General features: G+C 41.5%; 1 protein-coding gene and 1 long non-coding RNA gene across 4 annotated transcripts in view; one reads left to right on the forward strand and one right to left on the reverse strand.

The window, feature by feature from the left end:
* The window catches only part of LOC147014276 (integrin beta-5-like), a 110,902-nt gene that overhangs the window by 76,098 nt on the left and 9,884 nt on the right, over nucleotides 1-24,920 (forward strand). For 2 of the 3 annotated variants that reach the window (XM_085852112.1, XM_085852113.1), the window contains exons 10-14: nucleotides 3,303-3,569; nucleotides 6,780-6,945; nucleotides 7,446-7,668; nucleotides 18,717-18,814; nucleotides 19,095-19,214. In XM_085852112.1, the coding sequence (XP_085708238.1) occupies nucleotides 3,303-3,569; nucleotides 6,780-6,945; nucleotides 7,446-7,668; nucleotides 18,717-18,814; nucleotides 19,095-19,214 (874 nt within the window). Of the gene's footprint in view, nucleotides 1-3,302; nucleotides 3,570-6,779; nucleotides 6,946-7,445; nucleotides 7,669-18,716; nucleotides 18,815-19,094; nucleotides 19,215-21,474; nucleotides 21,973-24,920 lie in introns of those variants that run through there. The other variant, XM_085852114.1, reaches the window with a different exon arrangement.
* On the reverse strand, nucleotides 621-21,123 carry LOC147014277 (uncharacterized). Its single transcript, XR_015050701.1, has 3 exons — nucleotides 20,884-21,123; nucleotides 7,961-8,100; nucleotides 621-1,305 (listed from the first exon to the last, which is right to left on the reverse strand). It is a non-coding gene; the product is annotated as an uncharacterized LOC147014277 (long non-coding RNA).

Raw genomic sequence — 24,920 nt, forward strand, 5'->3', positions numbered from 1 at the left:
CCCTCCCCCTCACACTCACCTACTACTGCCAACATGAACAAACTACGACTAATACTGATACTGATACTGTTACTGCTGACATGGACATCGACTCAAAAAGGACTCGAAAACACTGTTGGGTTCCCCTTTTATGAGCAGCATTTTTATATACCAATTCCCAAAACCGCTGGGAACACGTCTTTATATGGCAGTTGTAAGCTCGCAACATGTTCATTTTTTTTTTTTTGTCGACCGGAAGACGTCATTGGAATACGTCTACATACGTCGATGTGTGTTGGGACTACGTAAAGAATTGGTTCAAAGCACGTCAAACATAAGTTAGAAATAAGTTTCGCGTAAAAAAGACATTACCGCGACGTGTTTCGACTTATGAGTAGCTTATAAGTAGCGTTTCTGGACGTGTGTAAGCGTCCACATATCGTGTGTAAAACTTATCCCCATCGCATGTGGAACGTGTGTCATACGCCGAGTACGTCCAAAAATTTTGAACATGTTTAAAATTTCTTGACGTACTCTACTTACTACGACGTATGATAGCGTACTTTAGCGTTCTACTCACGTATACCAAACTTACTCGTACCGTATTTGACGTGCCCCAACGTTTTAGACACATTTTTCTTAGGTCGGCATACGCTGGCAAGATCGCCAAGGTGTGACCGCGATGTTGACACTTCCATTTCTACGGCAGTTATGATTCGAATTGTTGTGCATCAGCCTTTTAATAGGCTACGTCACGACATCGTCGGCGATGCGTGCAACGTGCTATGCCTAAGTTAGACTATCGTTGGGCATCGGTTGTGTAGGCCGACAACAGGTTCAGCATTCGTTGGTATAAGTTATCTATAACACAACGAAACGTTCTGTGTCCGTTACCAATGCGTTATACATAAGACCAAGTCGCTATGAATATGTCCGAATCTTTAAAAAAAAACATCAAAAGTTCAACGTAAGCCAGCGTTTTACATACATTTTAATACGTTGCCATCACTGGCTAAAACGTCAAGGTGTGACCGGGCCTTTAGCTTGTGTGTCCTCGGTGGACGAGACGTAGATGGGAGAAAAATATTTATGAGAGAAAGACTTAACAGAGATGTGTGAGAGGTCTGTAAATGTTGGTTGCTGAATGTAGCCGAAACTGAGCACTGCTGACCCGGTGGTGATCCTGGCCCATCCTGGAAATAGCTCGCTCCTCCCCGCTCGCCTAGCTTGGCTGTGCCGGCCTCTCCACTAGGTTGCGCTGGCTTGTGAAGAGATTCAGCTTGAACGCTGGATGGAGGAGAAATCCTGGCGACTGCATCACGGAGTCTGGAGGAAGGAGAGAGGGGGGGGGGAGAGAAGAGAGAGAGTGAGAGCGAGTTGAATTGCTCCCTTATTATGGAGCTTGAGCGAGGGAGGAGCCAAAAAATCGGATTGCATGATCCTGTAGGCGTTAATGAGCTCCCCCATTGGCACATAGCAGTAGCCCCACACCGTAGCCACTCCCCGCCAGGCTTCAGAATCTAAAATGGCTTCAGTTGCCATTGAGCTTGGCCACGTGATGGCGCTCCATAATTAACAATGGGTGAGCATCTTCGGGAGTGCTCTCTGGCCCTGAACGTGCACTGGACTCCATTTGTGCGTGCTTATTTGGGGAAACCCCAGAGCAAATGGCACTCCTCAAATGAACCCCAGCGCGTGCCTGCGCTTTGGGTTACATGCCGAAACACCCTGACTCTTATTGTCCTTGTTTCTTCGGCACCCTCAGAGACCGTAGTGAGTATCCAAGTGGGTTGATGGCAGTTGCGGCGGTAAAAGGGAGGTGAGGGAAGCTTTGTGGTGTTTGTGGCGAAGAGATTGAGTTGGATACTTGTAGTTGTGGCGTTGTCGTGAAGAGGTTGGGGTAGGTGGTCATAGTTGTGGCGTTGCGGCAAAGATGTTGGGGTAGGTGGTTGTAGGTTGTTGTGGGGATTTTTATAAGGTGTTTGGAGTGGTTATAGTAAGCATTGTAGCATTGTGGTGAGCAAAATTAGGGTCTGAGGCTAGGTGTCCATTGGGTTCTGGCGTGCCGTTTGAATGGAAAATGGCACGCACATGCAAATGAGTTTCTGCTGTGTCTTCTCAATGCTCCTGGCATCGTTACGATTCTGCATGCATGCTTGCATGGTTTGTGTATGAGATAAGGGAAGTAAAGAGGTGAAATAAATGAAAGTATAAGGGATTGAAGGCCTAACTACAAGCCCTACGCAATGCATCTTTCCCATTTACCCACGAGACATATGGAAAGGGCTAACTAAACAAATACTAATGAGATAACTGTCTTAGGATCGCGATATGTTGAGTGCCATTGACTTGGAGGAGTGCCGGTTTTACAGAATCGTAACAATACAGTTTGCAGATTGGACTTGATTCATGTTATCCCTTATAGGACAATTGTGGATGCACACAGGCAGTCAAAACCAAGATCGAAACCAATCAAAACCAAATTCATCAATCAAAACCAAGAAGCATATTGTTTTTGAGGTCCAACGCACAGAGGGTGAATGGTCGAGGTCACATTAAATCATAGATTTTCATGCAATTTACTTAAAATTTGAACTGGGTTTCCATATTGGGTCACTGGACCCTATTGGTTGAGGTCAAAAACGTCGAAATCTCAAGGTTACATAAAATTATCAATTTTCATCCTAATAACTTCAAATTTGAACATGATTTGCATATTGGGCCAAAGACCTGGTTCACCAAAAATCATAACGATCAACTTAGCCTTTTTGACATGTCAACGGTTTCCACAACCGAAACATGTAAAACACCTATTTGGCCACAATTAGAAAATTTATCCACCAAATTTGTTATGAACAATCATGTAAAACACTTGATAGGTCAAATTTTTGAAATGACAGTATTGTTGCTTCCATTGGAACTATTGTTTATTTGGATTTCACAAGTATCATGCGATGTATGACCTCTTTCTTGTTTGGATGTTGTGTGATTTTACACAGTACAAGTATTGTGATATTTCATTGAAAACATGAAATGATTGAGGTACAGCTACGTGGGGGTAACATAAGTAGGAACAAACTGTTGCATCAGTCAAACAGCGGAGGAAAGTTGCTGCTTCAGATTTTGTCTCACAGCAAGAAACCATCTTAAATTAGCTCATAATTATGATTGCATGTGGTGGAATTTTGAGTGTTTGGCTTGAACTCGAGAAATATATTTGTTTCTATCAAATCACAGTGTGTATGTTTTTACGAGGGTCGATTATTGTTATGAGGCCTCGACAGGATTCGTATTACAACTTGCTTGTAATATTTGACTTTCAGGCGACTTTCAACGTTGCAGTCGAAGCAAAGAGTTGTCGTGGCTCTGACCAGGATCGTCAGTTCAACATCAAACCTGTTGGGTTCCTGGACACCTTGCTCGTCAAAGTACACGTGAATTGTGAATGTTCTTGCCAAGGTAAAACTGATGAGGAAAGCTCTCATTGCCATGGAAGGGGCAGGCTGGAGTGTGGAGATTGCTTCTGTCACCCGGGGTATTTTGGCCACAGCTGTGAATGTGAGGATGACGGCTGGTCAACACCGGACAAGGTACATATTGTGGAAATTTATTTATTTGCTAAACTGTTATTTATGCCGACTCAAAGAGACAATGTGAATAGGCCGCAGTTGGCAGAGCTCGTGTGGGCAGGGTGGAACTTGTTAACTTGTCTATTCTGAAAATGTAATGTGCCAAGTGTTCTTTGGTTCTTTCAAAAATGCCATGGAAGTGTTCAAAACAGCAACTTGGGTGAATGTTCTAATTATTGAGTCCTCTCATAATTTTTATTTTCTCCATAATTTTCTTATTGCGTGTGGGACTACCACAGGCTGAAGTAATGAAGGAAAGAATGAGAGGAAGTATGTGACTGCAAATGAACATCCTTGAATGTGAAGTTGCATAGCCGAGCCTAACCTAGCAGTGAGATGGAGCTGCCAATTAGTCACCTCGGTCTTCACAGTGGTGAATCTCATTTCTGCAAAAAATGGCATCAACTCTCAGCTTTTGCTTACCATTTACGGTTTCACCAATTAACTATTCTATATTAAAAACAACTTTTATAAAGGAGTAGAAGTTTTTTTGTTGTTGTTGTTCTCAAATTTTTAAGTTGTTATTTTATTCGTACAATTCGGTACGGCAGTCGTAAGAAATGACTTTTCCCCCTTCAAATTGTCTTCTTTCTATTTCACACATTTACCAACCGGAGGGGATGTTGCAAGGACACTAAATGTAAATGAAAAAAATTCAAGAAGCCATTACACTTAAGGACAAAGATGATTTTGCCATTGAACCAATCTGCCATAGTGGTGATGAAATGAAGCTTTATCGCTGGAGAGGATGGAGATGTAATCAGGAACGTGCCCAAGACTATTAAAACAAGCAGTAATTCACACTGAGTATCGGGTAGAAAATTCTACTCTTTATTGGGGAACCCCAATGTTCAGACCACCTTGAGGCTAATCTATCCCTTGATACCCCACAAAATAGATATGATGTAGCTTTTTCTGATTTGCAATTTATAAAGAAAGTACTTTTGCGATTAAAAGTCGAAATATTCTTCTTCTTCTTCTTCTTCTTCTTCATGCCGAGCCATGATGTCACACTCAGAAGTCAACCGCTATATTCATACTCTCTACGGGTTACATCGTGGGACAATTAAACTCAAACGGTGAATAATTTTGATTTTCCACAAATATGCCAGGTCGATTTGTCTTTGGTGGTTGCAGTAATACAAACCGAGATGGTTTCATGCCACACCAATGGCCGAAAGACCCTAAGTTCGCCAGAAATTGGATGAGGTTTGTCCGAAAATACCCGAGTGTGGATCGGGCCGACAAAATTGTGTTCGCTTTTGTGCTTAGAACATTTTAGAGAGCACTGTTATGAAACAATAGAGATGTGACGAGATCTTGTAGTTATCCGCATTGATTGAGAGAGGATGCCATCCATCTCCAAGATGAAGCGGAATAAACAGCCATCCCTCAAAACTCTAAGACCATGTCGACCCAGCTACCAGTCCATGTAATTTCTCTTCCTGTCGCCATTGCCAGGAAGTTACGACCAGAGTACCTGAAAATAATTATCAGTTATCAACACAAACTTCAGCAAGTCAAATTAACCACTATCTATCTCTAGTGGAGAAAAAGTATGCACAGTTTGAATGTATGTATGTATCTATCATATACTCCGAGAGGATTTGAACCAGGAATTTAAAACTTTCAGGATCCCTTCCTCCACACCCCCTCCCCCAGCAACACTCCCCACAGCATGGACACGATGGTGGGACACGTCACAGCACGACCACAGACACAAATAGCGTCCTGAGAAAGTATGAAACGAGATGATCCCATAACATACAGGACAATGGGCCAGTCTGCGACCGTGGGACAAAGCATTTGTCGCCCATTTTGTCGGCAGTGTCCAAGTGTGCCTAGGCAGTGTCAGCGGTCTAGCGATGATAGGCATTTCTGCTGGAGTAATATAACTGATTCATCAATGAATACAAAATCCCTTATAAAACGTCCTTTGACTGGAAAAAGAAAACCCACCAATGTGTAGTGAACACGCGGCCGGTGTTTTCACCTTCACTGACACCTCTTTGTCTGAATCACTCACATAAAGCTCAAAACGATATGACTCCATAATTCCCCCAAAATCATTTCCATCACTAATTTTGTCTCCAATAGTCACTTCAAAATCTCACTGATCAGTTTCTACATACTGAGAACCTTTAGAGTTGGTAATGACGGTGGAATCGATATCGGAATCTGATCTCGAACTTTCTCTCTGTAAGCCGCCATTTGAATCAAGGTGGGTTTTGGGTGTGACGTTACTGGCAAAAATCAAAAATCGACACCTTAGAGCATTTTCATGAACTTTGTGATTGACAAAGAAATTTCAGTTTTGTTCCCCCTTCAAATTAGACAGTGATTAATGATTTTCAATAGTTTTCAGGATTTTTTTTTTTTGCATTTGGGTTCTCTTTGAAGTTGGATTTATAGAAGGGTTGAGCGATGCAACGCAAATTTAAAGAGTTATAGACATCTCAACCTATTTTAAGAGACTTAAACCTGAGGTCACAGAATCACTGCAAGTGCTTAGGTTATAAGAATCCATCTTAATGTTTTTACTGAGGGTGTGGGGAGGGATGGATAGTTGAAATAAAGATAATGTGGTTGGGGGGGGGCACAGATGATAAAAAGAAAACAGTTAAAGGAGGTTGGAATGAGACAAGAATAGGGGAAAGAGGTAAGGCTTCTTTTGGGCTTGTCGGGGCAAGGTTAAACAAAAGAAAATCTCCACAATTTTATGTAAATACAGTCATAAAAAGATGGCTCATAATACCAAACGGTAAACACTAAAAAGTGAACAGAAAGCAGGTATGGCTGTGTACAAATGTTGTTGTTGGCGATGGTGGTGTTGTTGTTAGATAGCCCTTGACAGTTCTCTCTAAAAAGAGAGAGAGGAGGAGAGAAAGAGAAGAGGGAGTGTGCTGGTCCATGGGGATTGATGGACACTCTGACTGTGGCCATGCTAACCTGATGAATCTGGCCAGCAGGGCAGAGTGGGGGAGATTTGACCTTCGACTTGCATTTGGGGGTACAACCACCACGAATAGGCATCCCTGATAGTTGCTTTGCACTTTGCACAATGTTTTAGCTATTGCTTTTGAGAAGACACTGTTATTGTCCATTGGAATAAATAACAACACTCCACAATGTTCACATCTTACTGTTGTGTCTCACCCTCTTTGCAATTAGGGCACAGTTTGCCGACTGGAAGGACAGCAAACAATGTGCAGTGGACGTGGTGATTGTGTGTGTGGCCAGTGCGACTGCTTCCACAGTGTGTTTGGTCGAATTTCTGGTGTTTATTGTGAGTGTGATGACTTTTCCTGCCTCCGGCACAATGGTGTTATTTGCTCAGGTGAGGCCTTCTGTTTCCATGAATATTTGTGCATCCTTAATATCCACAACTAATTACAACAAGATAGGATAGTTAGTTAAATTTTTATTTTCTGTCACATGGCATGTTCTGTGATATGGTGCCCCCTGCTGGCTCTGCACTCGTCATACGCAGTATCTTTCAGGAAATGATCGCAGACCTTGCACAGTATAAGAGAGGAAGCAATTTAGATGAAAATCTCATTGCTAAGAGTTCCAAAAGCAGTTGTCTATGCCAATTTAATTTGCCATGCAAGGGAAATTGCTACCTTTGCAGAAGGATCCAAATGAATTTATAATTCTACAATGAATCTACACACATAAATTACATTTTTATCCTTGAAAAGTAATATAGCATTGTTCCCAATGTGCTGTATGTGTGAATGAAAGATTGGACTGTCTGTCACATTAAAACATTTTGATTGTTATTTTGTCAAGTCTCTTTCACCTCATCCCCCCCCCCCCCTGTGCTTTGGTAAGCAGGCCATGGAGAGTGCATTTGCGGAGAATGCTTGTGTATGCCTGGCTGGGTTGGACCGAGTTGCGACTGTAGCTCATCCACTGAAGGCTGCCAATCAGCGGATGGCCAGCTGTGTAGTGGACACGGTATTTGTAAATGTGGCCGCTGTGTGTGCACGCAGCCCGGAGTATTTGGCACAACGTGTGAGAAGTGTTTAACCTGCCCAGGTGTCTGTGCCATGAAAAGGTGTGTGGGTGTATATAATATGTGTGTATATTAATGCGTATAATATGTCATGTGGAATATGTGTTCGATCACATATTAATATGTGTGTATAATATGTATAAGAGGACATGTATAATGTGTGTGCGTGCGTGCGTGCGTGCGTGCGTGCATGCGTGCTTGCGCTCCACATGTGCAGATTTAGGCTTAGGCTCCACATGTGCAGATTCAAAACCAATTACCCCTTAAATCAAAGTTTGAAACACATTTTTATTGACAAAAAACAGATAAAAAGGTTTAAAATTGATAAACTTACCGATTTTACCGAAAGGCTGGATCATTCTAACAGAATAGTTTGGTATGGTGAGATGGTTTCCTCCTTCCTCTTCTTTCCTGTAGGAATGTCCTGAGCCATGTGGTATCCCTCTTTAATCCACAATTCTGCATATTTCTCATCTTGGAAAGTGTCAAGGATAAACAACATAAACAGTTAATTGAAATAAACAGCATGCTCTTGAGTGTTCTGGCAGGCATTCGACTTCTCCAATTAGCCATAATATGGTTCATCACACTGAAGGCACATTCACATTCAACAGTGGACACAGGAATTACCACAATTGTGGTGATGATTTGCTTCAGGGAATGCCCTGAGTATTTTTGTACTCTCTAAATACCTATATGATTAGGACTTTTGAAACGTTTATTTTCATAGGTTTGCACAGATTCAAAATTTTATCGTCCCTCAAACAAAATTTTTGCACCCTCTTCTGCTGGCCAGAATGAAGGGTTTCATGTGGCTGCTGCTTCCAGGACCCCTTTATCATAAAAAAAATATTCTGTTGTTAACTACAGCTTGGAAGAAATGAAAGTGGAAGCTTGTGTGTTGTCACACCCCGACATTCTCAGGGGATACGTTCCTGAAAAATGCCACGAATGTCAAATCCGCGAATATCGGAATATTGTTTCAATGGGAAAAAGGGAAATAAGGTTTCCAGTGGTTCGTTATTCATAAGGGATAGTCAAAAATCCCATGAATACGACTGCGAAAAACCGTGAATATGCGAAGCACAGGGCCACGAATGTAGAAGCAGGTCAGAAAAACCGAGAATATGCCCACAAAAAACCCGCGAATATGCGGAAAAAAAGATGCGAATACGCGAAGCACAGGGCCACAAATATAGAAGCAGGTCACATTTTATAAACCATAAATACGCATTGTCAGTGAAAAGCAGAACCGAAAATGGCAGGGTCCAACAGTATTTCGTTAGTTGGGCTTCAAATGGCTTTTCAATTGGAACCCATAAAAATGCACTGGTTCTGGAGAACTCCTCTTTCATGGTGCTGGTATTCATTCCATTCCTGTCCTTCATTGCACCTAGGGCTTTTAATGCAACATTATTCTCAGGCTTGGCAGTGATGGCAGTGGAGTTCCTGTTCTGAAGAAACATGGACAGGCCTTTTCATGTCCTGAGTGCGTCTTTGATTGTGCCTCGTTCTGTGGCAAACAGCCAGTTTGTCATCTTTCCCAATAGTCCAGCACATTTTGCTTTGTCCTGTGAATTAAGTTGAGCTGTTTCTAAAGAACTTATCAAGGGCAGGATAACTTTCCCATAAAGCAGTCACTGATGTGCAGGAAGACGACAGCCAGCAAATGTAAAAAGCTCGACCAACCTTATTCACTTGGATACAGAGATCAGCAGCCACAGCTTCAAGTTGCCTCTGGTTCTTTGGGCTTTGCAAAAAGAACAAAGGCCGCAAATCTATCAACAGGTGAAAATAGCTTGCTTCATTCACTGTCCCAACAATGTCATGAATAGTGAGCTCCAGTTTATGGTTCATGCAATGAATCACGATGAGATCACTGTTAATCTTTCCTCACAGAACTGATGGTTGCCCCTTTATACTTCCCAAGCATTGATGCTGCTCCATCAGTTGCAAAACCTAATAAATGCTCCCTCAGTATGTTTTCAGAGATGCCATACCGATTCAGGGTGGAAAGCAGCTCATCTGCAATGCCAGCACCTGTTCCCAACTTTAGCTCCACAATGTTTAAAAATAATTGTTGCATGGTATATCCTCAAATACAATTCAAAATTAAGTATGAGACAACATAATGTGACAGTTGTGGGGGTAGATGGAGGAATTCCAAAGGAAAGTCAGGATTCAATAGAGTTGTTTGGTCCGTAGACGTGTAGGAGACATATTGATGTCAATAAGTAGGGAAACTGTGAGCTTAAGTGTTACATGTCACCACACTGGGGGTGGTGCGGTGTTCATTAGATAGGGATTAAGGATAAGTTGCCCCAGTATGTGATTGCCTCCTCTGACCTATTCCTACATTTTTGCATCTTCAAGCGAGCCAGGCATGCCAAGCAGGCAGAGGCCCCACCTTCCCTGGTTTCGTTCGAGCAAGCCATGCCCCAGAGGTGGAATGGTTGTTCGGTTTGACGTCAGGAGAGATAGAGAAGCGAGGTGGTTGGTTGGTTCAGTTCTTGGTAAGCGACGCGCATGGTCAAGAGAGAACATAGCTAGGAGATGGCCTGTAAGAACAGGGCTTTATGGCTGGCTTTCCTTCGACGCATGAAGAAGACTGCATGATTCTTGTATTGGTGCTGAGGCGAATTGGCTCAGGTACTGAGCAAGACACTGGCCAATGGCTCTTGGTTGGGTCGTGAGAGACGAACCCCGAGGCCTCGTGTATGTCACCGAGGGGGATGGTGCCATTCTGAAAAGCTGCAGGTTGGTGAGGATGATTGACGCATGAAGACACTGCACGGGGTCTCTGAGCCTTGGTGTTAAATACCACTCACGAATCACCTGACGTATGTTTTCCTGCTGCGAGAGAGCGGCTTGGCACCATTTTTTTGGGCGCGTCTACACGTGCAGGATGAAGCACCTCGATTCCAAGTTCCACAAAAACCATCTCTGGACCAAGCCAAGTGCTGGAATAAAGGAAGGAATTTGTTTTATTTTGTTTCCACTTGTCTGTATTTAAGTATGTGTGTAGACGCGCCTCAACTTTAGGTTTAATTTATCTCACGATTATTATTATATCTGAATTATTATCCCTTGTAAATATTTGTCTATTTTCATGAAATCCCGTGTTCATTTTAAGTTGTTGTGTCCGTATATTTGTCGTGGGGTTCGAGTATAAACCCCCCGTGCTGTGCTTCCCCATGCCCCTGTCGCTCCGCCAATGCCACTCCCCACCCCTCCCACACGTGTTATAATCTCTGAGGATCAACGTGTCCGCCCCCTAAGGAAAACCATTCGGCTATCCGGGCTGGTGGTATTAACCGCCCATCACCACAAATGGGTCGGGTGGATTAACCTCAACCACCACTCCCGCGACAATATGTTGGAGGCAGATGTGCTTTCATCAATCAGGATACTGAACTTGTTGCTCGAATCAATGATGTACTTAACAAGCTGCAAAGCCATTTCCTCTGCTGCAAACATCAGCTTGTTACGACTGTATGGTCAAAATGCACCATTTTACTGATGTCTAAGGCCAAGTAAAATATATTATTAGTTTCTCGTCCATGCCCACTTGCTTCTTGACGGCCGCCTCCTTTTTTTTGATACAGTATTTACTATTTTCTCTCCAGATCTAAGAAAAACAAAGAAAAAAAACGGATTCATTCATCCCCACACGCTTCCTTTTGGAGGCCGTACGTTAATGGGTTGTTTTTCCCCTCTCCATTATCAAATTTCCTAAAAATGTTGTGCGTTTTTTTTTTGTCGCAGGAGTTTGGAACCCGGACCAATAATTATTTTGCCATCCCTATAGGCCTAGCACTCATGCAAATGAAATTGATCTCGTCTGTAAGTACGCTTGCTCATGCCACACCACGCGCTCAGTGAAGGCAATTTTTTTTTTGAGACATATATATGTACGTACTACAGATGTACTGTACATAGCTTGTACGGTGAAGTTATCTAGCTAGCTCTAGTGATAGTGCACACGTTATTGATCTCAAGAATGAACTTTCTTGGTAGCTTTAATTGTGCTACTGACAAAGTATAGTTGACCTGGGTCTTAAAATGATCTTTATTTGTGTCTACATCTGGAAGGCTGGCAAAAAGTGTTTGAACCCATGGTACGCTCGTACGGTGTTCAACGGAACCCAGACTCTAGAGCAGTGGTTCCCAAACTTTTTTGTCCATAACCCAAAATTTGAAATCACATTTGCCTCGCAACCCAAATGATACTGGTACCTCGTGTACCTATGATAAAAATTGACAGAGAAAATGCTTTTGACATGAACCCCCCCCTCAAATACTGAGATTTTGAGGGGGGGGTTCAAGTTTGGGTCATGACCCTGGGTTTGGGAACCCCTGCTCTAGAGGATATTTTAAACAAATTTTCAAATGGCGAGTTTGACCAGGATTCGTCCATCAATGACAACTACCAAATAGCTCAGGTTAGTAGTGCAAGTTCACATATATCTAGTTCCGGTTCAGTACGTACTGGCACACAGTACAGTCGACAGTGCCACTGCTGCAGTAGATGTTGATATGTCGGGTATATTATGATCAACATCATTTTAATGGTATATGGGATGTGTGTTGGTGGTAGTGCTTGTCTTTGGTTTGTAGACTTCATTATGTGGTGGCCATAAGCCTGGTGTTGGCTTAGTGGTTAGGGTGGTGGCTTGGGATCCCAGGGTCTTGAGTTCAAGCCTCGTTGTCTGCTGAATTAACATCAGGGGATTGACTCAGCCTGTCATCCTTCCGAGGTCGGCGAAATGAGTACCAGTTTACTGGTCCCGGTGTATGCCCCAGTTAGAATAGGTGTACCATATCCCTGTGTGTCGTAAGAGGCGACCAGGGTTGGCGTCAGGAAGGGCATCCGGCCATAAAACATTGCCTCAAGAAAAAGCCCAACCCCTGCACAGCAGGGAAAATGGCTGTAAAAACGGTCATTTTATTATATTATGTGGTGGCCATCTTGGAAAAAAAATTTAAAATCTGGAAAACATCAAATAGTAAGGTGCCCCTCCTACTTTTTTTGAAAATCCTGGACGAGAAACTAATAATTAATTTTACTTTGTCTAATCCACTGAGCTATACGGTAGCTGCAAAATGCTGACATCCATCTTAAATGACAGATTTTCTTCACATGTCATATAAGCTGTTCTCATGATGATCACAGTTACCTGCAGTTTTTTATAATTCGGATTTCTCCACACCTCAGGAATTTTTCAGTAGCTCTCTCAGTGGTCTTCTTTTGTCTTGTTCACATTTTGTCTTCATAATTTATAAGAGACTTGCATTTGCCATGTTCACTAATTTTATCGTTCATTTTTTTTTTCACTGACGTTGCTGTAATACTATTGACAAAGGCTATAGGTATATTGTAAGTCTTTCTTTTGTATGGGGTCCCAGATCATGAATTTCAGAACACATGGAATAGATTACTGATCCACTGGCATTAGCCTGTAACCAAACAGGATTTGTCTTCCACTTTTCAAATCGACCTGCCCGACACAGCCCCCGGTTAATACGGCCTGCTCATCCTTAGCCCTATTGTCGGTTTCATGTAGGCTGACCCCTTCCAGGCTGCCATTGCTGCAATCCTCACAACATGCTTCTTTTTTTTGATTCGCAGGTAACTCGCCGGGTGAATCTTCACATGGTTCTTCTCGAGTTGTTTAACAAAGCTGCAATTGATGTCTGCTGTCTCTTCATTTTTTTATTGGATGCACCATACACACTTGTAGAGTAAGATTTTTTTTTAATGTCGGTTTGAAATGCAGCAACATAATGATGTTGACGTAGTCGATTTTCATTGGTTAATTTGCTGTGCTATGTCACGTGTAGTTTGGTTGGATGATAATGAAAAATTTTAAATATATATTCCCCATGACTACTAGATCGTAATTGTGACGTTTGACGTCGATTGACAAAGTGGTTCAAGTGAAAGATTTTCGTTCACTCCACTATGGCTTAAGTGGTTTAAGATTTTCGTTCGATCCAATATGGCTACTAGACCATGTGACCTATTACTTATACGTGAACACCCTGGTAGCCCCAAGGCTTGGGAAACGTGTGAAGTTTCCCCTCGATCTATCCACCCCCCCCCCCCGACTCCTCTCACCACATACAATTTTGCCCGAGATGACCCTCAAAAATTTTCATACTATTTGGATAAAGCATTTGACGTATGCAAGTATGACGTCATAACAAAGCCACCTATGACATTGTTAAACAAGTTTGATTCAAATCCCTGAACCCACATTCAAAACATTAAATAATTCTGGCTGCCAGACCGTGCGTCCGATCAGATTGAAATTTAAAACAGATATTCCCCATGATTACTCGATCATAATTGTGACATTTCAAATCATGTCACCCGTGTCATTATAGATGGAGAACTTTTTGTTCCTCATGGATAGACGATCATACCTGTAAAGTTTTGCCTCGATCTGTTCAGCCATTTTGGAGAAGAAGATTTTTGAAGGTTTTTATGTTTTAAAAAAAATACCTGCTGAACCATGTGACTGATGATGTCATCATTTCATCCCCCTCCCCCTGCCCCCCCCCTACAATTTAGCCCTCAGCATGAAAAAAATAATGTTTGATGCTGATCGGATAAAGCGTTCGATGTATGCAATCGTTACATCATACTGAAGGCACCTATGACATCATCAAAAATATCGCACTTGTTTTGGTTAGGACTTCACATGTGCCAAGTTTCAATTTTTTTTTTCCATGGAGCGGTTTCGGAGATGCAGAGGTCCAAAGTTTTTCCTTTTTTCCTTCATGGTTGCCACACCACGTTACCTATGACTAGTCGCACCTACGGTGAAAATTTTGTATCAATCGGATAAACTGTTGCAGAGAAAATTAGCATGGACGGACGTACTTACGGGTGGACAGACATCCCGAAAACATAATGCCCGCAGCAGCTTCGTCAGCAGAGGCATAAAAATCATGTTACCATGATGTCCTCCTGATCTTGTACTGTTTGTGTGGTTTTTAATCAGTTTGTTCAAAAAGTATGCAATGTACATTTACCATCTTTTTATGTCAGATGTTAAAATTTCACTAACTCAAACACCATTGATACTAAATCTTTCAACGGGGGTTGGGGGGAGTGGGGAGGGGACAAATTTAGACCCGCCAGGGATAAAAAAGCAGAGCCAAGGAAATCCCCCTGTCAAATCGCACCAAGAGTGTGTGCTTGGGCATCGATTGGTGGGAGATGGAGCTTGGGCATCAATCCACATTGCGTATCACCCCCATAGCACTTGAGGGCGCAAGTTGACAAAACTTAAGGGCTTGTCTAGTTACATCATCATCATAATACTAAAATACGCAATTTGGTGTCTGTCTTTGATGCATTTCGTCATTAGTTGTCCAATCTCGACCAAACTTTCCAGGGGGAATAAGGGTCCATCATAACTGATAAGACAAAGGTTGTGGCTACTTCGTTTGTAGCTATATGGTTATCCAGAGGGTGGGGCAGGGGGAGGAGTCGACGTAAATCCTCTCTAAATTTGTACCATGTAGTGCCACCTCGTGGGAGAGTGCATCATGACAGACTTTCTCTCTCGATTGTTTTCGCCTTAATTTTACATTTTCAGACATTCTTTTCACAGTCTATTATATTGCTCTCGGCTCTGTTGCAAAATATCCGGAGGAATGCCGATGTTTTATTTGCTCTTTTGTCTTGGAAAAATATCAGCAGCTTGAAGTGTCGTTTGCTCGGTACAGCTGCTGTTCTCATCACTTGCTCACTTAATTGTATTTTAGGTCACCTGTCTGTTCCTATTCCTTTCCTGTCTGCTTCAATTTTCTTTTTTGTTTCTATTCTATTTTCTTGTACTGTCTGGTACACAAAATATAATTGACCTCCTTCCTCCTCCCCCAGCCCACACCAAATCCCTCTAAAATAATTTTCCCAGATAAAGTAGCACAGCAGCCATAAAATCCTCAAAATAATTTTTAATGAAAGGGTCAAGGTAGAGGTATATGGAAGGAAATATTACTAGATCAAAGACACCAATTTGTACAGAGAAGTAAATGAGCAAGTTTGCAGCCTTAATGCAGTCAACTCTCACAATCAAGTAAACACGATCCGTATATCATTTAAATTGGGGAAATCTTATATATTATTTCCGAGTTTGTGGTTTCATGTCGTGCTATGTTCGACTTTGTTCTGCGCTCGAGTAACGTGATATTCGGCTTACATTATCTCAAAGACCATATGAGGTGCATGGTACAAAAAAAGTAAATAAAATGGTTCTGAAACGGTGAAATCGTATTCCACTTACTGCATTAAAGTAAAATTACTACTGATACTCTGCATCAGTTCCTTTCTCAAACACACCCACCCCAACATGTCGCGCAGAGCGCGGGTTATGCTAGTAACAATTATTGCGAACTTATTTATTTGTACTTCAGGCTTTTTCTACTTTACTGCTCATTGGGCTTCACTTGAAACTTCCAGCAACTCACGATAGCAATGGACACAAGACACGAAATTGAACACAATCAAATGAAAAGAGACTTCATAGCCAACCTTACCCCATGCAGTCTTGTGAAAAAGGACATGCTTTCTGAGCACGATCTATATTCGCTTTTTCAGGAACTTTTAATAACAGGCACGATGGCAACCATACAAAGCCGATGGCTCAAACAGAACAGTCCAGAGCTGACCATGCAATGCTGAGATGTATTTTATTTGTCACCCTAACATCCCAAGCCAGCCACCCTATCCAAAGTTTGGGTGTGGGGTGGATGCTTAATTGAAGATGGTAAAGAAAATCATCCACGTTAGCTAAAGTACACTGCCCCCATAATAGCACATTATGAAGCAGCGCTTAATCTTACAAAGATGTTGATTTGGGATAAATGAGATCCTACTTTTATCTCACAAGCCGTGGACAACAATGGGCGTTGGAGTGGTTGTCAGCATTTTGTTTGTTTGGCAGCAAGCAAAGCTGTAAAATAAAGCTGCCAAGATACTGTTACAGACGTAGATGTTCTCAGCATATGAAGTACCAGTGTGCAAGTTACCTTTCGATTATGACCGAATAAGTAAAATAGGTCAGCTTGGTAATAGATTTGGCTTCCTGGTGGTAGCTTGGTAGCTCTGCATGGCCTCTGATTGGCCCATGATGAACTGGCATAAACCACTGAGACATGGCTCAATGAGCAGTCTGAAGACTTCCATTTCACTGGCATGCAGTACACAAATAGAGCAGGTACATGGAAGTTAAGGGACACGATAATGAAATCTAAAAACTGGAACTATTCCAAGGCAGTTCTTAGAACATTTTAAACGACCCTCATAGATGCAGTGTGTACATTGCGAAGACCATTTTACCACTTGACATCCTCATTAAGCCTACCCCAATAGGATAGAGGGAAACTTGTAGCTGTTCAAGGGTTTGTTTCTACAATTAGTGCGCCCAATTTTTAATGGTACCTCAGAGTTTCTTAGACCCCAAGGAGTACTAAACCACCAATTCGTTTTTTTTTCTTTCTTTCTTTTTTTCCGCCAATGTCCAAGCTCTATCTCGGAATGAAAATTTGTATCAATAATGTGAATATGAAGTATGTGGGATTGACATAATTTATTTTGACCTTGACCTAATGTTTAAGGTCACGACCTAATTGTAAAACTTTTCTTTTATTTTTCACCATAACTCGACTATGGTTTGGCTGATCAGAACGAAATTGCACTCTATGGATAACCTAGAGCAACATGCATTTATGCTTAATTTACATTATACCCCTCCGGGTTAAAGGTGAAGGTCAAATGACGAGTCTGCATTTTTTTTGTCATCGCTCAAGTTTGCCGTCACTCATCGCTCATTGTGGAATCTCAAAGACCACTTGGCCTTTCCAGATGTTCTTGCATCATTATAGTGTACCCGCACCAAAGTTGTGCACCTGATATTTGATTAGTTTCTTTGACCTGCTTTTTTCGGATTGTTACCTAGTTAACGAAAAACTTATTTTTGATCAAAACTTTAATCATTTTGATAATTTCCTTCGATTTTCATGATGTTCAGTTTTATGGATAGACTGTGGATGGGGACACATTTTCTGAATTGACACTCAATCCCTAAATGCTTAAGGTCAAGATCAAGGTCATATTGGTCTGTGATGGTGTGAGTTTAATGTGATGTAAATTTAAAGTTGTTTTTTTTCTTCCTAATTGCTGCTCAGTTCTGGTATTAGATACCTGAGGAAAGCTTTTATTGGCATAGATTATGTTATTTTAGTTGGTGCTTGTGTTGGCTTACTGGTAGGAAGCTATCTTAGTTGGCAACTGTTCCAAGGCTGCAAACAGCCACTGTTCACAAGTTTCTTCGTCTTGGCCTTGAGTTGGCAAGGTCCATGTTTGAAGCTTCAGGTGCACATTGATAATTGAGTGATCATTGCTCTCTGCTTCTTCTTCTTCTTCTTCTTCTTCTTCTTCTTCTTCTTCTTCTTCTTCTTCTTCTTCTTCTTCTTCTTCTTCTTCTTCTTCTTCTTCTTCTTCTTCTTCTTCTTCTTCTTCTTCTTCTTCTTCTTCTTCTTCTTCTTCTTCTTCTTCTTCTTCTTCTTCTTCTTCTTCTTCTTCTTCTTCTTCTTCTTCTTCTTCTTCTTCTTCTTCTTCTTCTTCTTCTTCTTCTTCTTCTTCTTCTTCTTCTTCTTCTTCTTCTTCTTCTTCTTCTTCTTCTTCTTCTTCTTCTTCTTCTTCTTCTTCTTCTTCTTCTTCTTCTTCTTCTTCTTCTTCTTCTTCCCGGGTAGCTATCATTTTGTTGGGGCACGGCTATGCTGCTGAGGCAGTGCCCTAAAACCAGTGCAATGTTACTCATTTAGCAGACCTCAGAAGGATGATAGGCTGAGTCAATCCCACCTGGTATTAATTCAGTGGCCAACAGGGCTCGCACTCAGGACCCGAAGATCCCAAACCAGCCACCCTAACCGCTAAGCCAACACCAGGCGTATTGCTGTCTGCTGAGCACTGGTGTGTGGATTGGTGAAATTGATGTCAAAGAATGTTTACACTATAATAAACAAACAGTTGGTCATTGTGCTGTGTCTCATGTTTCTGGTTTTTCTATTTTCAGACATTGTGTGGAGTGCCGGTTGTTTGGACAGGGTCAACTTTCATCCGAAGCCTGCTCGCATCTTTGCCACGAAGACGTTGTGCTTGTGGAAACACTCGGTATGTGAGGAAATTTCAAAGCAAAGTCATAACATTGCACATGCGTAACCATCAAAGTTGATTCATTTGGTGCCGTGCATCTCGATTTGCCAGTCTTGATTTGGTATTGATGTTGAGAAAGCATAGTTCCTGATCTTTGCTGCTACTTAACAATGACCTGGGAGTGACCTGGTCAGTAAGACTGCATTATGGCATAATTTCCAAACTTGAATGATGAGATGAAGGAATTGATGTGCAGAAATGATTCATCATTTGAACCGAGTGTGATATTCTTCCACAGAGACTGAGAATAGAAATGCTGTAATGTGCAGCTTCATAACCAATGATAGCTGTAGATTCCAATTTGTTTACTCTGAAGAACCGGATGGAAAGTCAGTCCTCACTGCACTAAAAACGCCAGGTATGGAAATCCTTTTTTGGCTGTCCTCTTGATGCATTCTTCATCATTACTGTGCAGGATCCATCATGTATATGGTGGAAGTATTTTGTTAAACCTCCAACGTACTTTCGTTGAAATGCACGTTTTTGCTCCTACATAAAGCAACAAGAGGGGACACGATATAACAATTATTGGTTCTTTTATAATGGCTGTGGGATAACCTTAATTTTCTTTCAATTCCATTCACTACCTCAGTGCCATTACTATTTTAAGAATTTGACAAAAACATAAATGTTTGTTATAGTTAAGAATCAAATCTGATTGTTCTTTTTCGCCACAAGGTGCACATTTTTGAGAAATTAACAAAAAAATGGAAATTGATGTGAGATGTATCATCACCACGTCACTATGTATTCATTTGGTTGTAAATTACATAATGAACACCCATTAGCCAATCAGGTGTAACGATACCACTCACTGTATGCACGGATTACATCGACAGACATTGCATGGCATGTGTGCAGCCTCCACCATGGAGTGTGGCATACAGGTTTGTGGCTTGACAAAATCAAAGATGTCATCCTATTCCCTGATCACTTGAATCAAATTTAGACTGTGTTGAATGAAAGATGGAAGAGTTGCCATGGGGATTTTGCTGCTGTAGCAACTGAAGCTTGGTCTGAATTTGATTTAGAGACAAACCAAACATTGAGTTACAGCTGGAGACTTAGTCTCGGCCTTGTTGTCCACCACTGCGCATGCTACCAGCGCTTCACCCAACCATCACTAAATTGAACAAAGGAAGTGCAACTGCATGCAGCAAAAGTATCCACGAGTCTCATGGAAGGTTATTTGATTTAAAAAAAAATTTTATCAATGTGATAGCCATGGCCCACTCCCACCAGCACTTTCAACACACTGTGGAACTCTCGTGAAACATCCCAAAGCAAATGTCATGCATCATGTGGAATCTCTTCTCATGCCAGACCCACAGCACCTCAGCAGACATCATTTGGATCATTCATTATAAGGCCATGATTCAGCAGCTGAAGATCAATCGCATTCCATCAATGTTAGAAGAAATTTTGCAAGTTCGTCAGACTGAGCTGGCAAAGTTAGCAGGTACTATATCGATGAAACAATTCCACATTGTAACCGACTGGTATCCATCAAGGAGCATTAAGAATGCTGAATGGGCAAATAGAGCTTCCAGTGAAGGCATCCAGACAGTCAAATTCTATGGCAGCCAGCACAAAGTTTCATCGTGGAAGAGATTGTTCAACCATGGACCCAACAAGGAAGAGCTGATCAAATTCCTGCACACAGCAGGGAGTGAGGAAACTGCACCAATTCTCAGTGAAGCTGCAATTGTTCTTTCTCATGGAGAGGAAGGAATCCCACTCTTTCTCTGTCAGCTATGGTAACATCCTGGGGGAAGGAATGATCAAGGAGCTGGAGTGTGATCATGAGGAGTTAGATACCTGGATGATCCTCCACCATTCAATACCTGGATGATCCTCCACAGTTTTCAGTTCAACAAACTACAAACATCATTATCATGAGCTCTGAAATGGATGTATTCACAAACGGTGCTGTTTTGTGTCTGGAGGTATCAAAAACAGTTAACGTCTACTTTAAGACGAGACAAAAGATGAAAGAGATAGTAGATGTAACAAAGTTTGCTGATTACCTGGGTCCAGGCAGAAGGAATGCTCTCCTTGGACTGCATTAATTTGCTGGATGTGACGGTGTAAGCTCCTTCGATGTAAAAGGGAAAGTCAAAGTGTGGAAGGTCATAGAAGAAGAGCAATAACATGAGGCATTCATTTCCCTTGGAGAAGAATTCACACCATCAAGTGAAACACTGTCAAAGATGGAGGCATTTTCTTGTACCTTGTATTCACAAAATTAATTCGCTTCAGATTAATAAAGCTCGGTACAGCCACTTCAAGCTCCACACGAACAACGCAGAGTCAACTATATCCCCCTCCCCCCCCCAAACTAAGATTCCTTCCATAAACATATCCAGAGAGCAAACTACCAAGCTGCAAGTTGGAGAAGATCACTCATGCCTATTCATAGCAACAACCCCTCACTTGTTAGTCATGGTTGGAAGTTAGGTGAGGATTCACTCGTCATCGACTGGATTGGCCTGTCTCCAGCACCAGATGGGGTACTTGAGTTAACCCACTGTTGGTGTAAGAAGTCTAAGTGCGAAAGGAGACAGTGCTCCTGTGTGACAAGTAATATTTGTCTTGCATCGATCTTTGTGGCTGTGCAGATTGTCCCAAAGGATGATGAAGGCAACGCTGCAAATGCCGAAGAAAGTGAGGAAGATGATGAACCAATGCAGTTATAGCTTTGATTAATGATTATGTGATTAAAAAAACAAAAACAAGTAATCATCCATATCTGTAATTGATGTGATTTATATGAAAAGTGAGAGTAATGTACACGTACATTAAACCAAAGTTATCGGATCTTGCACATATACATGTACACAGAATGAGCCTATTCTACTTATCGCAATTGTAAGGATACAATCTACATTGAGCACTTCAAGAAACATTTTCTTTATGTATTAGAAAAAATACTGAAACAAAAGTAGTTATACTCTGTCTTTTCCTGTTCAAGATGATTTCAGATGATTACGAACACCATAACTTTCATCAGTTAGAAATACAAGTTTTCCAGTAATTATGTGTTCATGTATATGTGCATAATTTTTGTTTTGTTTGAGAATAATGTCAAATATGAAATAAAGATCACATTCATCAAATTCTCTCATGTTGTATAAATAAATCGATGTTAATGTTACTGTTTGCATGTAAGCATTGAAAATATGGTGTCAGAGATATACTGGAGGTGATTGTGCATGTGGTTAAACTCCCAGTGTGGATCAAACATAGCATGTCTGTGGATGATGAAATTCATGAATGATTCAATGGATGTTTGAAGATGGTAAATGAATAATGCTGTGAGTATGGATGTGAGATCAAGTGTTTAAAAAAAATTTTAAGAACGTAAAAATTAGAGTGCTTTAAAAAGTATGGGGAAATTGGAACAGAGATCAGGAAAGAAGGATTATAATTATCGATCATCTATGCAGGCCAAAATGGGAATACCACCGTGGCTGGCTGAAAACACATAGATGTATATGTCTATGAAATAAGTTTTTTGCAGTTGGGATGATCTATTGTAATTATTAAAATACACAGCCAACCAAAATGATAAAACTCGACCAAACTCGTGGGTGATGAAGGTTGCGGTCAAATCACATGAATGACCATGACCTTCATCACCTGTGGCGGACCAAGGTGTATTGACCGCATCAAAATCTGTGCTCATTAAAGGGAACCTCAAGCCCCCAACAACTAAAAAAAGATGGCAGATTGATACAGGGTGAGGTAGGGGGTTGACCCCCTGAAATTGGTATTTGCTCTCTTCTCCAAAACTGCACACGATTTCGATGAAACTTGGCCACGACCTTCATCACCCATGATGCACCAAAGTTTGTTCATGTCATTAAAAAAATAAAATAATCATGGTCTAGGTGGTCTGCAGGGGGTGTGAGTGACTGTTGCTTCTGATCCAGGTGAGCTTCAGTCCAATTTTATTCTATTCGTACCAATGTTGGAAGCATTCACACTCACGTTGAGTCCTGTGAGCAAGACGGGCATGGCTGGCTTTGGCAGTCATTGCACAAAACAGATGGCACACAGGCCAGTAGCCATGGCAAGTAAAGCAGGCAGGTGATGGTGGTACAGGATGACAAGGCCAGCATCGGCCGACAGGTAGATGATACAGACCGGCAGGCTGATTACATGGCCGGCAGGTTCATTATATGGCTGGTAAGTAAGTGATGCAGGTAGGGGCTAGCAAGCAGGCAAGAAAGCTGGCTTCACCCTAATTTGTCACACCCTAATTTATCTCCCCACCTGGTCTGTCCATTGTCCAACCTACTCTGTGTCCTTCTAAGTTCTTCTACTCCATGAATGCAGAAGTTTTATTCATACTAATGTGCAATAATCATTTTTGAAAGTTAATTGTGGTGGGGGAAAGGTTGGTGGTGCAAAGCTGAATGTTTACCTTGGGTGCTGAATCCCCTTGCACTGACCCTGCTTATAAGGACACTTTTCTAGCCCAATCACATCCAATTTCACCTCATAATGATGTTTAGCATCGTTGCTATGACTTTCCATGTAATTCAACGACACTTGGGTGGATGACACAACAAAAATTACGAACAGTATCACATAAAGCAATGGCTTTCAACACATTAAAATGTTGACGGCCGTCGCCAATTGGAAGTAACCCAAAGTTTCATCCACCCAGGTACTTAAAAGCCAGCAAGGGATAGAGTGAGTTTCATTTTTAGATCCTCGTGGAGGATCTCTAAGTCTTACTCACGTTGTTCTTCATCTTCTTCTTGTGGACTTTTTTGTTTCACAGCCTACTTCATCGAAACTTCCTGAAACTTGGCATATATATGTAAAAATACCCTGCGCAGACAGTAACCGTCTCCAATTTTGAAAATTCCTCCTAGAAAAAAAGTTATGACGTCAAAATATCTCCGCTAATGGAAATCGCCTAAAAAATTATCTCCTAAACTAGGCAAGCTTTTTGAATTCTATTTGCAGGAATCAAACAGGGCATTAGCAGAGATGAAATACAGCACATATGATATATCACTATGACGTCATTTCAATTTTTATGACGTCATTCCTATTTTTTGACATTTTTTGTTTCACAACCCAGAGTTTTCATCGGATCTTCGTGAAACTTGCCATGTGTATGCAGAAAGCCCACGTGCAGGCAGTAACCATCTCCGATTTTGGAAATTCTTCCTAGAAAAAAAAGTTGACGTCATAATATCGCCGCTAATGGAAATCGCCTATACCATTGTCTCCGAAACTAGGCAAGCTGTTTGAATTTTGTTTGCGGGAATCAAGCCGGGCATTAGCACAGATAATAATTTATCGTAAACCTGATACATCACAATGACGTCATATTCGTTTTTATGACGTCATCATTAAGAGGACGAGGATTTTATCTCATTTGAGCTTGTTTGTATATGTTAGCATTGAACTCGTCACTTCACCGACACTAGTTGAACAACACAACTTATACATGTTATTGACAGTAATACGGTTTATTGACTGTCAGTATTTGCAAAAAAATTATTTATTCCAGAAACATTTTGTGTACCGCTAACAACCGTGCATTAATTTTTGTAATATGACACTTCTTCGCCAAGAAACGATTTCATTAACTCGTTTTATGTTTCTCATTGAGTTATGAATAATACACCACCATAAAGGCCTAGCCTAGTGCAAGACGTAACGCCATAATAATGTCCCAGATGTGATGCCATCTTTCTAAACCGACATCTTAATAAATTTGTGATCCCGACGCCAAGTGGCTAGCATTCAGCCCGTTGCCTGCAGACGTTAGATAGAGTCACATGTATGGGTTATGGTATTGAACTGCTGTCGGTGAAACAACGAGATGGGTTGAGTGCTGTACGCTGTGCACGTGCATGTCCGTAGAGGCCTAGCTTAGCGCTACATGGAACACTATATTGACGTCCTAGACATAATGCCACAATGGCATCCCAATGAAAAGAGTGTGACAGACAGAGGGACAGACGGATGGAGAAATCAGGCTACTTTAATTTGTATACATGAAAGCAGAAGCGAGAGTGAGATCAAGGGGAGGGAGAAGATA

The sequence above is a fragment of the Eptatretus burgeri genome, chromosome 13 (assembly GCF_056783735.1).
Source record: "Eptatretus burgeri isolate ZD-2024b chromosome 13, Ebu_testis_v1, whole genome shotgun sequence".
Taxonomy (NCBI): domain Eukaryota; kingdom Metazoa; phylum Chordata; class Myxini; order Myxiniformes; family Myxinidae; genus Eptatretus; species Eptatretus burgeri.